This window comes from Apostichopus japonicus, chromosome 8 (genome assembly GCF_037975245.1).
Source record: "Apostichopus japonicus isolate 1M-3 chromosome 8, ASM3797524v1, whole genome shotgun sequence".
Taxonomy (NCBI): domain Eukaryota; kingdom Metazoa; phylum Echinodermata; class Holothuroidea; order Aspidochirotida; family Stichopodidae; genus Apostichopus; species Apostichopus japonicus.
The window spans coordinates 12,387,769-12,403,816 of NC_092568.1; the positions used below are offsets into that span (position 1 = coordinate 12,387,769).

The window sequence follows — 16,048 nt, forward strand, 5'->3', positions numbered from 1 at the left end:
AACTGCTGTAAAAACTCTCAAATTAACCCTTTATTTGGATGAAAACCTTCCACAAGGTCGATGAATTATAATCTTTGCTTTGCATTATACCGGCTGGCTCATTTAAGGTTATTTGTATTACTGTCCAAATTTGTGGACCAAAATAAATTTAGACAGCTGTTGTCAAATACATATTTGTTTAACAGGATTTTGAAGACCAGACCCCCAGATTAATGATTTACAAACTCGTTTTAAATTTACCTGATGTTAGTCATCCACTCAAAGCTAAATGGTTTCCTGGGACCAGATGTCACTAAGTAATCACGCCTTTACGAAGTGAACACACATCGCTATGTTTGTTTTAATGGTATGTGACTCTCTGCATGAGATCAATAGTCAATATATCACTGTTTGTATCCAATACTGCACAAGAGGTTTGAACTTGAAAACAACTCCTCTGTAGTTGAAGCGAGGAAGAGGTGATGTGTCAGGTGGATTGGTACTTGAAGGTAGGCGCCCTTCACATCTACCGTCCATGTCAACATTCTCCCGTTGAGGGATGGTACGAAGATGGCGAGCATCTCCATCCTGAAGTCTTTCAGTTTGATAAATGCTCTGTTTAATGGCCAGAAGTTCAGAATTGGCTTCCAAGACTTTTTTTGGGGGGTGGGGGGGAGCGGGGTAAGGAAGAATGACAAACGGATGAGAGAGGTCCCTCCATTCCCATCATCCTCAGTACCAAGCCCTTGTCCTACAATGCCGGGATTTCTGTCTCCAGGGCCCGACCTTGGTCCAGGTTCTTGGGTATTGGTGTGATTTTCCTTCCTTCACCCTCTGGAGGTGTAGAGGTGAACACTATTTGGTACCTACAGTTACCACGTCCAAAACCCAAGCACCTGGGGCCCAAGATTTCCCATCTATGGGCATACTGTAATAATCTCCTCCCTACATTGGGTAAAACTTGGCAGGGTGGTCACCCTAGAGCAGGGTATCGAAGAAGGACTTGGAGGGCTGTTTAGTCCTACCGCATCTCATCCTCGGTCTGCAAGTACTCCAAGGTTGTGTAGAGCCCTGTGTTCCCCAGACTGATGATTGGCTTTGCCTATATCTTGGCGGTGTTGGCCTATGACATTTGCGGCGTCTGTCGGCTGGTGGTGGAGTATTGCTGCAACCACGGCTGCGACCCGATAGGTCTGGGTCTGGTGGGACGCCCCTTGCTGACGTCGGTCAACGAGCTCGAGGTCTCTGTCTGCTCAGCGTTGAGAATGTCTTCTCTCTGGGAGAACTCACCCTGCCTCCGTGAATTGGCCCACCAAAAGGTCCTCGGCCACTATCAGAAGATGAACCAGTCTCTCCATGGCATCCTCCTTCAACCATCTCATCGCCCATAGTACGTTGGAGCACCTAGATTTGATCAGCTTGATGAACATCCTAGTGAACTGGTCATAAATGAGTCTCGCTAACGGACCAAGAAGCCACATGAGTGAGACGCCTTCCCGGTCTGGGATCTGCTCATCATCCTCTGGAAGTTGTTGGTGATGTCTCATAAGCAGTTCCTCCGGACATCTGTTCTAGCTTCTACCTAGCGGATCTTTGAAGGTGCCTGTGCTTATCCCCTGTCCTTCACCTCCATTAAAGATCTGTTTCCTGGTCTCGTCTTGTACCTTGAGGGATCTGTCTTGTTTGGCAGGGAAGGCAGACCATTTTCTTCTGGCTTGCAGGCTTTCCGTCCTGTCAAAGCAGACTACATCCACAGGGACACACGAGGAGGAAGATTGTGACGCTTCAGTGGTCGTCCGCAGCTTGGATGCCCATTCCGATGGCTTGGGTGCCAGTGGGTGTTCAAAGTCTAGTCTCTTCGAAACAATATCGACGGCTTTAGCGATGAGGTCTGCAGGTAAATCTATTGACGTCCACCTCCTCATTGTCCCCTCCTCTGCTTCCTGTCTGGGAACTGCAACCTTCCGAGCAGGTAGTCCCATCCCCACACTCGAACCACGTCTTCGAGGCCAACAGCTCAAGGGCATCCATGCCCTGGTCCTCCACAAGTTGGTCTCTAGGGATCTGTGACAGTCACCTCCGGGCGTCTCTGGCTGGACTGGTAGTTGCGGCACTTCCGCCAGGTTGGTCCGAGGAGGGTTCTTGTTGCAGCAATCTGTTTGACTAGTGGTTGAAACATCCTGGACAGTTGCGAGAGTAACCACTACCGGTCCGCAGGAGGTTGCTGGGGATGTTGCTCCCGAGGTGCTTCCCTGCTTCTGGACGGTCTGCAACTATCACCCCATCTGAACCCCTTGAGTCCTGGGAAGACTTGTCCTGGACCGATAAAAAATTCCTTTGGACGCTGAGATCTACTCCTGGTCTGTGGTCTGGCTGTCCGGTCTCTAGCCAGTCTTTGGCCGGTCTCTGGCCAACTGCATCTCGGGGAGATTCAAGTTGAGTGAAAACGGAGAACAGACCTGTAACACTACAGGGAGCCACAAGGTGGACAACCCTGCCCCAGCCTACCAGTTGCCAAGGCACCGAACTTGGCAAGCCCGAGCAAATAACCGGGACCCTACTGGGACATGGGGGGGGAACTACCCACGGGTTAGCTCCCCAGCATGACAAAGATGATGGTCCTAGGCCAACAACACAACTCCAGTGGGGAGTTTTGGTCTACGTGAGGGGAAAAAATCACCAAACAACGGTCCTACAAAAGACCTGCGGCCTAGCCTCGATTCAGAGAGGATCGACACTGCAGCTAGTGATGTGCCTAGATCAAACCCCGCAAGCAGGAACTTAGCCAAGGAGCCTAACACACATAAGCTCCAAATCTAATTTTAGGCCACACCTGAACTATAGAGCACAAGAAGCCCCCCAAACACTGTTGTCCAGTAGAACCTGGTGCAAGAGACGTAATAAAGGGATATCTAGGAACCTAGGCCGAGAGAGCCTACCAGCTAATGGTGGGGGCTAAGCGACAGTGGCCCGAGAAAAGATGTTTCAGTATACGTAGATCCAAATCCAATCCCGAAACTTGTAAAAAAAAACTTTACAGCAAATTTTGCTCATGAAATGCGTTGTGTTCTTCCTAAATGGTACTTTCAGAAGGAGGTGTAAATGGGCGGTACCCAGGAAGCGGGGGCGCAGTGCTAAAACATGCCAATGTATTGTTAGGTAGATGGGAAAGTACAGATGTGGAGTGGAAGACAGCTAAGAGAGAAGCGAAGTTAAAGTTTTGTGGATTTGTAAGATTAGTGGACCAAAATTGACAGCTATTTTCAAATATGTATTTGTTAAACATGATTTTGAAGTCCAGACCACGGATTAATGATTTTCAAACTCCTATATATTTACCTGCTGTTTGTCATCCACTCAAAGTTCAATGGTTTCCTGGGACCAGATGTCACTAAGTAATCACCCCATTACAAAGTGAACAAACATCGCTATTGTTCAACCTGCGTGTGACTCTCTGCATGAGTTCAATTAATTATAAATCTCTGATTGTATCCAAAAGTGCACAAGAGGACTGTACTAAAAAAAAATTTTTTTAAAAAGAAGCTTTTTCACTGATAAAAAAAAACCATATTGGGATTGATCTTGGTATGAAGATGACGCCCTCTCTGTAGTCTTGATCAACAGCGATCTTCTTCTGAATAGTACTCGGAATGTTTGTTGAATGTTGAATGTTGAACGTGGAATGTTGAATGATGAACCTGCCGACCCTTTGCAAGACGCTGCTCCAATACACCCTGTCATGCACTGCTTAAGTCTTTCACGGGGTGTGGTGGTACAGGATTCTAAATTAAGCATTTCAACATGAAATTTTATCACACAACCAACCTTGAAAGACAATTCAAAGTTTTCTCCTCCCCAGATCTCCAGTCCCTCGTCGTAAGCACCCAGTTCGAAGAAGAATTCTCGGCTCATAGCGAAGAGTCCTCCGGCCATTGCAGGTGAACTGAAGCATGTCACAAAAAAACAAACAAAACAAAAATGGAAAAACAAATTATGGATAAGTAATCACTGATATAACAGGAGAAACTTATTCAAGTACACCTCTGAAGAGATTGACCAAAAAAAATGAGGCAATTTACGAAGACGACTTTATATTGCAAAACTGACAGTAATGACTTATAGGTATATTAAAGGTATATATGATGGACCGAGGAGCATCCATTCTATGACTGCAGCCAACAGAAATACTGGATATTAGATAAAATCATGTAAACAAAATTGATCGAGTCTCATCAAATCTACATAAAAACTAAAGAAACATCATCATACTGTACAACAGTGCCCTTGAAGTTTGTATTGATAGAACTTTTACTGTAATTTCCTATTAAAAACATTGATAAATGCATCCTTAACAAAAACAACTATGTTAACATGCTGAGCTTAAAACTACTGCAGCAGGGAAGGAATAGGGTACAGTGTACAGTATCTTCAAGAACAATGAGACAGTTCAATACACCTTGACACTACATACCGAAACCGACTTAGACCATTCGTACACAACATTTCATAAACTACCACTGATATCATTGGGTGAGCTCAAATGATCTCAACATCATACAATATTCACTATATTTTCAATCCTCCAAACCTGACCACTAATTCATGCCCGAGAATTTCATTGTAATCAAATACAACTCCGCAGACAGAAGCACTTGATAAGTTCTCCTCACAGAACTTTTTTTACAGTTCAAGAACTAATTTTTGACTGAAAAAATTGTCTGTTACAATATCATCATTCTCTGGTCTTGAGACCTACTTATTATTTACTTCTTCATATCGCTTTAAATGAGACTAATTAACTGCCTATCCCACTTGGATGGCATGATCGAGGCATTTCGAAAGAATGAATAAATTTGACAGAAAATTGACTTGCAAATGACTAAAATAAGTACTACAAAAATGTCAACCCTCATCTTCTCGCCCAACTTTTCATACCGTCATACCATTATCCATTTCTCTTTTCAAATTTCGGCGAGAAATTTTTACGATGACAAACAGACTGCCTCAAGGGCATATCTATGATTACCAATGAATAAGTCATTGGTTTGGCCTATCAAAGAAACTTCAAATATTGCTGAAGTGAGTTCAAGGAAAAAAGAGCTTTCTTCTGAATGGAGTTTTTAATAACTTTGTGCTGCATACATACAGCTAAACAAATGGGTGCCATATGAATCTTTGCTTGTGCTGTAGACAAAAACCAACCACAGAGGTAACCCCATTGCTCACTAAATTAGAAGCAAACACCAAATCCTCCAAGGGCCACTGTTCATAATAAGAAAAATAATGATAAAACAGTTCTTATAAGGCGCAACACAACAAAGTCTCGATGCGCTGTACACAAAACAAAAATGTATACAAAATATAATACACTACAACAGAGAAAACATACGAGTCTTGAGTACAGCTTTAAAGTTATTAACATATTGAGCACATTTGACATGCTCTGGGAGAACTATTCCAAAGAAAAGCCAAAGCATATTGAAAGGAATGTTGGCCGTATGATTTTGTGGATACCGGGTGTGATACCAGTAATGCATTTGCACTAGACCTTAGACGGCGCACATACATCACGTACACCCACATCACAGTGAGAGTTTTTTTTCCCCAAGCAGCAGAGGTGTCCGACCAAGGTTTACCCTGAGGACATACCTATGCAGCTATAGCGAAACCTTGACTGACACAGGAGACTTGAATTTTGAATTGTTCTGGTTTTAGTTCCAGTGATTTGTTACCAAATTTGTGAAAAACTCAAGACTGACACAAGAAGCTTTATTCCAACAAAAGCTCCTGAATTCAAGTATAAACCTCGGCTGTGGAGGCCCAAAAGCAGGTGTACAACGTGTACACTGACGACGCATTAAACATTGATGTGTCCGCCTGGCTAAGAGAGGCTGGACACCTGGCTGGACACTTGGCTGGACACCTGGCTGGACACCTACTGTACAATTTATTGGATTTCCTACAAAGTAAGACTTGTGTGCAGAAAATTAGACACACACCATGCCAAGTGAGATACTGTACAATTAGTGAGATATTGTTTTTGCACCGATAGGATGTTTAATACCTGTATGGTTCCGTCTCATGCAGTCTGCGTTTCTTTTCAAAGTCCGGCAATGGGAAATGTTTCCAAAAGAGACTCCAGTCGAACCCTCCCCTGGATAAAGCCCCGCTTCCTTGCGGATGCAACCCAAAATCCATGTTTCCGATGACATCTACCAATGGACAAACCGCTGTCGTTCTGTAAAATAGATGGAGAAAGATAAAACAAAATATGAATCAAGTTCAACAGCCCTTAGGTTTACTTCATGGTAGGTTAATTAACGCTTCAGACAGTTGTTACATGTTTGAAAACTGCACTGATTCCCATTTTGGCTATGTTCTACAATACAATGGTCTACTGCAACAAACAATATTGTACAAAATTTTGTCAGTTTCAATGTTTGGCAAGCATATGGTCATGAACTTTTTTTGACCAAAAGTGCAAAATAGTTCAAAAGTTGATCAAAGTTAAATATTATAGTCATTCTTTGTTCATAGCCTCAAGTCAATGCCCTGATCAAGAAATTTATATATTTTGCCAACTGTAAACCGGACATAGATTCAAACATTGGTTGGGTTTTCCAAGAATTGAGATTTTGAATATTTCCATATTATGTTAGCTGGCACACAGTACAGTAGTTGTCATTCAGTATGTTAATTTGCACAGTCAGTATGTAAATTGTGCAATGAAGTACCAGGCAAACACTTCATAAATTCAAAACCATCTGCTCAATTTTCCCAATCATTGAGAGGATTGAGAAGAACCCTGCTTATTCTACAACTTTTTAAAACATCAAACATTGCTACTGATTTCAAAAGTTGCCTTTGTCAAAATATTGACATACAAGGAACCCTCTGAGGCACCCTTTGAACAACAATATTAATTTGATATATTGTTCAATAATAAAGTTAAATATCACACAATGTGTAAATGAATGTAATCTCAGTTTATATCAAATATAACTGATGCAATTTACAATTCATCATAGATGATTATTAATATTGATAATGACAACATCATTTTATTCAATGAAGTTCTAAAAGCCTTGTCAAATGTCAGTCTCTCAACTACAGTAGTTTATAAGCGCCACTTGCGTCATCTTTCAGGCATACCAACCGCCAATGAAAAATGGAATGCGACCTTCACCAATATTAACGTCCAAAGACTGGCATCGTTTTTTCAAAAATTATCAGTATAACAATGTCTCTGAGGCTAGAATTCAATACTTTCAGTTCAAATTTATTCATAGAATTGTTGCGATGAATAGGCTTCTTTCATTGATGGGTAAAAGTGATTCCGATCTTTGTACCTTTTGTAACATTGAAACTGAGAATATTGAGCACTTGTTTTGGAAATGTCCTGTTACTGCCTCTTTCATTTTAGATGTTGAAAATCTGTTCCTTAAGAAGCAGTTCTTTTTTTCAAAGCAGGATATCTTTTTTGGTTACAACAACCGAAAGAACATTCCTTCAATTTTCTCATACAGGGTACTTCATATGAAATACCATATTTATGATTGCAAACAAAATGAACAAAATCCAATTATCTATGAGTTTTTCTTTAAAGTTAAATTCATAATTAGTATTGAAAGGTTCAACTATTTAAGAACTTGCAGATTAAGAAAACATTTGAGTTACTTTTGTGGAACTGTGGAACGCCTTTTCCTTTTGTCCTGATTTATTCAATTAGGCTTTTTTTCTATTATATTTCCTTTTACCCTACAGTATCTGTTTGCTACTTGTACATGTACTCGCAAAGTGTTGTTCCGTGTAATATACTTAAAAAATGAAGAATTGATGTTACAAATCATATGCTAGTTTCTGATCACAGTGATGATAAACGATAAATAAACCGAGGGAAAAAAAATCATAGATGATTACAGGCACCGTAATGGTTACCCTTGGTACTGTATAAATGGAATACATATATACTGTACATGTATAGTACTGTAATCAAACAATACATCAGAAATTTCATGATGTAATTATTATTTTGCAATATCAACAAAGCAATGTAAAACAATGATATTGTATCACCTTTTGTTATGTCAAACACTTATAGTGTCGTGAACCCTCATGTATATTTAATATATGCAGATGTATGTAAATACTCTATTAACTTTTCCCTCATTTGATTTCCAGGAATTAAATATATATAGAGTGTGATTGGCTGCTGCTGTCTTGTGACAGAAACATTAAGTTATGATTGGATAAAAGTGAAATGTCTTTTATCTCGTGTATGGCAGTTTTGTAAGCCAATTCAGTCTTACTGTATACTTTTACCGGGTAAGGTCTCCGTGTATTAAAGGCATGTTAAAACATATTATTATCACTAATTATATAGTTGTATCACCTTTATAGAGACATTTTTATTAAATTATGATCACTGTAATTTTCTTATAACGTAATTTCTCACATTAACCATCATCATACTCACTGAAACTGTAATCTGAATCAGAACAAGTTTCCTGGCTTTAGATAAATATATTAAATAGATAAGATAGAATCTGCATGTTAAATAATACTTTCTAGAAATCAACATTATAATATCTATGAATAATGTCATCTATATCAGATAGTAAATGATTTAATCTAATATTTCCCACCATCTATAATGAAATATACACCATACGTTCTATGAGTTTTGTGGCTATAGATAACTACATTATACATACTGAAATATGTTAAAGAATACTACAGTATCTAGTAATCAACATTATAATATTTATGGACGTGTCATCTATATCAGATAGTAAACGATTTATTCTAATATTTCCAACCATCTATAATGAAATATACAACATAGATTCTATTATGAGTTTTGTGGCTATAGATAACTACAATATAGATACTGAAATATGTTAAATAATACTATCTAGTAATCAACATTATACTATTTATGGATAATGTCATCTATATCAGATAGTAAATGATTTATTCTAATATTTCCAACCATCTATAATGAAATATACAACATAGATTCTATTATGAGTTTTGTGGCTATAGAGTTCTACATTATAAATACTGAAATAGTCATGTTAAATAATACTATCTAGTAATCAACATTATAATATTTATGGATAATGTCATCTATATCAGATAGTAAATGATTTAATCTAATATTTCCCACCATCTATAATGAAATATACACCATAGATTCTTTTATGAGTTTTGTGGCTATAGATAACTACATTATACATACTGAAATATGTTAAAGAATACTACAGTATCTAGTAATCAACATTATCATATTTATGGACATGTCATCTATATCAGATAGTAAACGATTTATTCTAATATTTCCTACCATCTATAATGAAATATACACCATAGATTCTTTTATGAGTTTTGTGGCTATAGATAACTACAATATAGATACTGAAATATGTTAAATAATACTACAGTATCTAGTAATCAACATTATAATATTTATGGACATGTCATCTATATCAGATAGTAAACGATTTATAATTCTAATATTTCCTACCATCTATAATGAAATATACACCATAGATTCTTTTATGAGTTTTGTGGCTATAGATAACTACAATATAGATACTGAAATATGTTAAATAATACTACAGTATCTAGTTATCATCATTATAATATTTATGGACATGTCTTCTATATCAGATAGTAAACGATTTATTCTAATATTTCCTACCATCTATAATGAAATATACACCATAGATTCTTTTATGAGTTTTGTGGCTATAGATAACTACAATATAGATACTGAAATATGTTAAATAATACTACAGTATCTAGTAATCATCATTATAATATTTATGGACATGTCATCTATATCAGATAGTAAACGATTTATTCTAATATTTCCTACCATCTATAATGAAATATACACCATAGATTCTTTTATGAGTTTTGTGGCTATAGATAACTACAATATAGATACTGAAATATGTTAAATAATACTACAGTATCTAGTAATCATCATTATAATATTTATGGACATGTCTTCTATATCAGATAGTAAACGATTTATTCTAATATTTCCTACCATCTATAATGAAATATACACCATAGATTCTTTTATGAGTTTTGTGGCTATAGATAACTACAATATAGATACTGTAATATGTTAAATAATACTACAGTATCTAGTAATCATCATTATAATATTTATGGATAATGTCATCTATATCAGATAGTAAACGATTTATTCTAATATTTCCTACCATCTATAATGAAATATACACCATAGATTCTATTATGAGTTTTGTGGCTATAGATAACTACATTATAGATACTGAAATATGTTAAATAATACTATCTAGTAATCAGCATTATAATATTTATGAATAATGTCATCTATATCAGATAGTAAACGATTTATTCTAATACTTCCCACCACCTATAATGAAATATACAACATACGTTCTATGAGTTTTATGGCTATAGATAACTACATTATACATACTGAAATATGTTAAAGAATACTACAGTATCTAGTAATCAACATTATAATATTTATGGACATGTCTTCTATATCAGATAGTAAACGATTTATTCTAATATTTCCTACCATCTATAATGAAATATACACCATAGATTCTTTTATGAGTTTTGTGGCTATAGATAACTACAATATAGATACTGAAATATGTTAAATAATACTATCTAGTAATCAGCATTATAATATTTATGAATAATGTCATCTATATCAGATAGTAAACGATTTATTCTAATACTTCCCACCACCTATAATGAAATATACAACATACGTTCTATGAGTTTTATGGCTATAGGTAACTACATTATACATACTGAAATATGTTAAAGAATACTACAGTATCTAGTAATCAACATTATAATATTTATGGACATGTCTTCTATATCAGATAGTAAACGATTTATTCTAATATTTCCTACCATCTATAATGAAATATACACCATAGATTCTATGAGTTTTGTGGCTATAGATATTAGATATAACTACATTTTAGATACTGAAATATGTTAAATAATACTATCTAATAATCAACATTATAATATTTATGTATTATTTCATCTATATCAGATAGTAAACGATTTAATATAATACTTCCCACCATCTGTAATGAACTATACACCATAGATTCTATGAGTTTCGTGGCTATAGATATTAGATAACTACATTATAGATACTGAAATATTCATGTTAAATAATACTTTCTAGTAATCAACATTATAATATTTATGGATAATGTCATCTACTGTATATCAGATAGTAAACGATTTAAGCTAATTCTTCCCACCATCTATAATGAAATATACACCATAGATTCTATTATGAGTTTCGTGGCTATAGATAACTACATTATAGATACTGAAATAGTCATGTTAAATAATACAATCTAGTAATCAACATTATAATATTTATGAATAATGTCATCTATATCAGATAGTAAACGATTTAATCTAATACTTCCCACCATCTATAATGAAATACACACCATAGATTATATGAGTTTTGTGGCTATAGAGTTCTACTTTAAAGATACTGAAATAGTCATGTTAAATAATATATACAATCTAGTAATCAACATTATAATATTTATGGATTCTATGAGTTCCGTTGCTATAGACAACTACAGTACATTATAGATATTGTCATCTCAGCTAGTACTGTACTCGTATCTGTATTGTATTCAACACTGAATCTGAACACCAAAGATACTGTAACACTTTGCGTAACCTAGCATTTGCCACAGTGATACTCGTGGATACTACAATCATAGACACTGTAATACTGTGGATTTAACACTATATAATAGTCCACTCCAATCCTCATTTACTGTAACCCGAGGCACACAGTGTTTCAAAACAGAAATGTGTCAGAAACAATTTGTCATGTGTCAAACCTGCCACAGAGTTTTTAATTCCCTCGTGAAAACGGAGCCTACCTGTAAGATCATATGAGCGCGATAGAGGCAACCGTGCGTAACGTAGATAAAGTGGACGCCACCTTCCCTTCCCACTTGATGTTACCATAGGGAATAATTACGGGTACTAAATAAATTGGATGAAATTATTGGGGGGGTAACTTGCCATGTTGAAGGGGGTACATCATAAAATCACATCATGTGAGGAATCTAGCTGTACATAAACACTTGGGAATTCAAAAACTTAGACATTTGTTGTCCTTCCCCATAGCAATCTTTTCCATTAAGACCATAAACAGTGATGGTGGGAACACATACACGAAACCAGTATCAATTTACATAAAGTAACGCACAGAGCAGAACGGTTGAATTTATATAAAAATTCACTGTTGATAGCACTGTGAGGTACAAGCAAAATGTCACTGGAAAGTAAAGTATTGATCACATTTTGTCTGGGAGAGTGGTCTGTAAAGTAATACCAAACTTATTTACATGTATATTTCAATTGTACTTAAAGATCTATTTGATACTGCAATGTGGAGATAGGTAACAACATCATCTGCGATTAATTTCATGATTACCTTCATATACATGTATACAGGAACAATGTAGGGTACTGTTGTCAATACAATGCAGTATGTTGCATTAAATTCAAATTTCAAGTATTACTGTATTAGTGTATATTTGACATTGTGATCACCTTTTTCTTTTAACCTAAAACTACAGATGGGAAGGAGATTTTAAAACTAATCAAATAGTTTTAAAAATTGCTGTGGTCAGTAGTTTGCTCAAGTTCTTTCACAGTGATATTCATACAGGATTCTTGATCAGAGTTCTATTCTACAACTAATTCCAACTCACTAAAAGATTGCTTATCTGAAAAAAACTATGCTATAATTTCATAGCAGCTGGTTCATATTTCCGCAACTATAGACTTAACATATCGATTGAGCAGTTCAACTTGCTCTGAGGTATCACAACTTTGATTATGGTTGCACTACCAGCATAAAAAGAGGACCACCTCTCTCTTTCTTTATTGTAGTCTTGAATAGGAAAGATAATCACTATGATAACACCATTTATTTTAACCATTATGTACAACAATAATTTAAGTCATCACAAAAGTGGTGATGACATAAATGTATCCTTAAATATAATATCCCTATGCTGCTTCTCTTTTGTACGTACAAATATTTTCTCAAGATTTTGAATGCGATATTTTAACAGAGGAAGCTGGTTGGATCAGGAGAGTAGGATTCATTTTATTTGGAGTTATGGAGTACCAATGGAACATAGTGTGCACCAGTAGAGAAGAGACAGGTAAGTTATGGGATAAGGGGAGAAACCTCTTGTTTATATCCTAATTAAATATTAGCTTTAAATTGCTTTACATTGCATTCCCTCTCAATACATCAACCCTTTCCCTCCCCCTTCCCCTCTGGGTAGGTGGAATGGGAAAGGGGAGGTCAAAGGTCAGAATGTTTTAGGAGGTGGAGAAAGTGGCTGCAAAGAGATGTTGAGATTTTTTTTTTACCTATTTGCAGCAATCGGTGCTAGAAGAGGAGGCAGCCAATTATAGCCGGGTTCACAATGAGCGTCCAACCAGAGGAGTACCTCTCCTGTAGCATGTTGGGCACCGATGATTCTCGTTCTGATCAGACCTTCTCTTTTCGCGTTGCGATGCAGTAGGACCTTCCCTAAGAACTTTGGTTCCCTGATGTAGTCTTCCAGTGGTTGTTGAAGATGACCTAGTTTAAACAAAACAGAGAGAAACAAAAAGATGAAAGAAATCCACCTACATGCATATATATATATACTGTACGTAGAACACAGATATGAGGCTATTAGACTGGCATCCCTGGACAGCTTCACTCAAAGCAAGGTGTTGCAAGATGCCAGTACTTAGAGGTCAGAGGTCAAATTAAGTGAAAATGACATGAAACCTTCACAGAAATGATGAGAATGTCAAGTGCTATCAATTTACTTTAACATGGTAACTGATGTGAAATATTATGTGATCTAACGTCAAATGCATATCTTTAGTGTAGTTTTGCTAGCGATGAGATATGCAACTCTGTGGATTGCCCTCTTGTTTTGTTTTTTTGTGTTTTTGGTTTTGTGTTTTTGTGTGTGCATGCAGTCAAGCATTCAACAATAGAGCTATATATTATGCTACATCCTATTTACCCCCCAAGGTTTATGTCATTGTCAGGAATCAATGCAAGAACATTGCTGTCCATTTCACAACAAGAATTAGGAAAAGAATGAAAGTGAATAATGAAAGCAATAACTCAAGTATTTGACTATTATTGTCAAGTATTTGTCTAGTATTTGACTATTAGTAGTCAAGTCAAGTATTTGTCTAGTATTTGACTATTATTGTTAGTTTGTACTGAGCAAGCTAAACATAGCTTCCCTATAACTAGTCTGTAATTTCTATAACAGAGCAGACCGTGAAGAGGAAAACAAACTACTTGAATTAGAAAGTGCTGGGAAACAATCCTTTTAATGCTGCTTTTCAAAATTTGCAGTAAACCATATAATACATGCCACTATGGGATATTATAATCCATAAACCTGTTAAAACAAGAATTGAAATTTAAGGAGAGAACATATAAGGCCTACCTACCATAACCTAACACTGCGAAAACAATCCCTAAATGCTTCATTTCAAACATGCAGTAAACACTATTACAAGATATTATGGGATATCTAAAGTGCATATAAACATGTTAAACAAGAAATTTAAGAAGAAACCTTGTACCTTGCCCCAAAACTGGGAAACACAATCCCTGATATTACATTTCAATTATGAAATCAACTGTTATTACATGCTACTATGGGATAACATCAAAATATCATAAAAATCTGTTAAATAAGAAATTTAAGCAGAAATCAAGTACTTTCACCTTAGACTGGGCAACAACCCCTGAATGCTATTTCAAGCACACAATCCACCACAGAAAAATAAAAAGCAAACTTACGGGGGAATCAATAATCAATATTTTGTGGCATATAAAATAAATAATTGAGGCCAATCCATGTTTACATAGTAGCAATGTATAAACTGTTAATACTATAAAAGTGAAATATATGTTTTAATAATTTGCTTTTTGGTTGGTTGGGTACAAATCGTCAAATTTCAAGAGCTGTGTATACAGTAATATTGATCTGTTAACTATGCATGCTCATGTCATCTTTACTCTCAACTACAGTCCTCTCTGCGTTAAGATATGATTTTGAATGAATTGTTATGCAGGGTCGGTATTCAAAGTGTGTTCCTGCATGGAAGGAAAGGATGAGGGGTGGCGGGGTGGCGGGGTGAAAGACACTTCCATATATCAGACTGCAGTAGCTCAAGAGGTGAGGATCAAAACAAAGAAATGCTGGAGTTATCAAAATTTCTTACATGCATATTAATATATTTTTTAGTGTTTTTTTCCTTTCTTTTCTTTTCTTGATAATGACAATGTTTTATAGGGTTATTTTTAAAATTAAAGCTGGACTTCAAGTTAAGTATATAATCAAATGTTATGTTAATCTGCTTGAGTCACACTTAGTGCATTACTGAGTGACAATTCATCCAAACCAATGGGAAAAATCCACTTTTATACTGTAATTAACAAAACACAAATGAAGAGAACAAAATTGGTAATTAACGCTTATCTAAGTCTACAAACGCCTGTGTAGGTAAACATATCGATTAATTTAAATAGAAGACTTGAGAATAATTAGAAATCCAACTCCACATGCTCTTTTAAAGTGAAATGAAATCACCAGTGATATACATATATAGTGGACATATCCATACACACAATTTTTTACACCGTATTCCAACTGTCTGTACCAAAACCATTGTCAGCTGGTGTGGTATTACCAAGCATATTAAATTATCTCCGCTAGAGCGACAAGGAAACTGTATAAGAGACACAATAGGATTACTACAGAGTGCTTTCAGAGAAGAGATGGTTAGGTGTGATCCAATTGTTCAATGACCAGCTGTGTCCTTATTAGTATACTAATCAATGGCAGCTGAAATGAATAACTTCCACAGCAGTGATTGAATCACATACAGTATATATACGTAAACTAAAGCGGGAAAAGGTCTCGGATATCCGAGCTATGGGTTATTTTCTGCCTTGGATGAG

At 36.1% G+C, this 16,048-nt stretch overlaps 1 protein-coding gene across 2 annotated transcripts in view; it reads right to left on the bottom strand.

Annotated features, from left to right (window-relative positions):
• LOC139970427 (N-acetylgalactosaminyltransferase 7-like) overlaps positions 1-16,048 on the bottom strand; it is a 40,634-nt gene that overhangs the window by 11,069 nt on the left and 13,517 nt on the right. For both annotated transcript variants that reach the window (XR_011794147.1, XM_071976085.1), the window contains exons 4-6: positions 13,435-13,648; positions 6,044-6,217; positions 3,805-3,922 (exon numbers count right to left, since the gene is read on the bottom strand). Coding sequence is in view for 1 of the 2 variants with exons in the window: in XM_071976085.1 (XP_071832186.1) it covers positions 3,805-3,922; positions 6,044-6,217; positions 13,435-13,648 (506 nt within the window). In the remaining variant the exon portion in view is untranslated. The remainder of the gene's footprint in view (positions 1-3,804; positions 3,923-6,043; positions 6,218-13,434; positions 13,649-16,048) is intronic.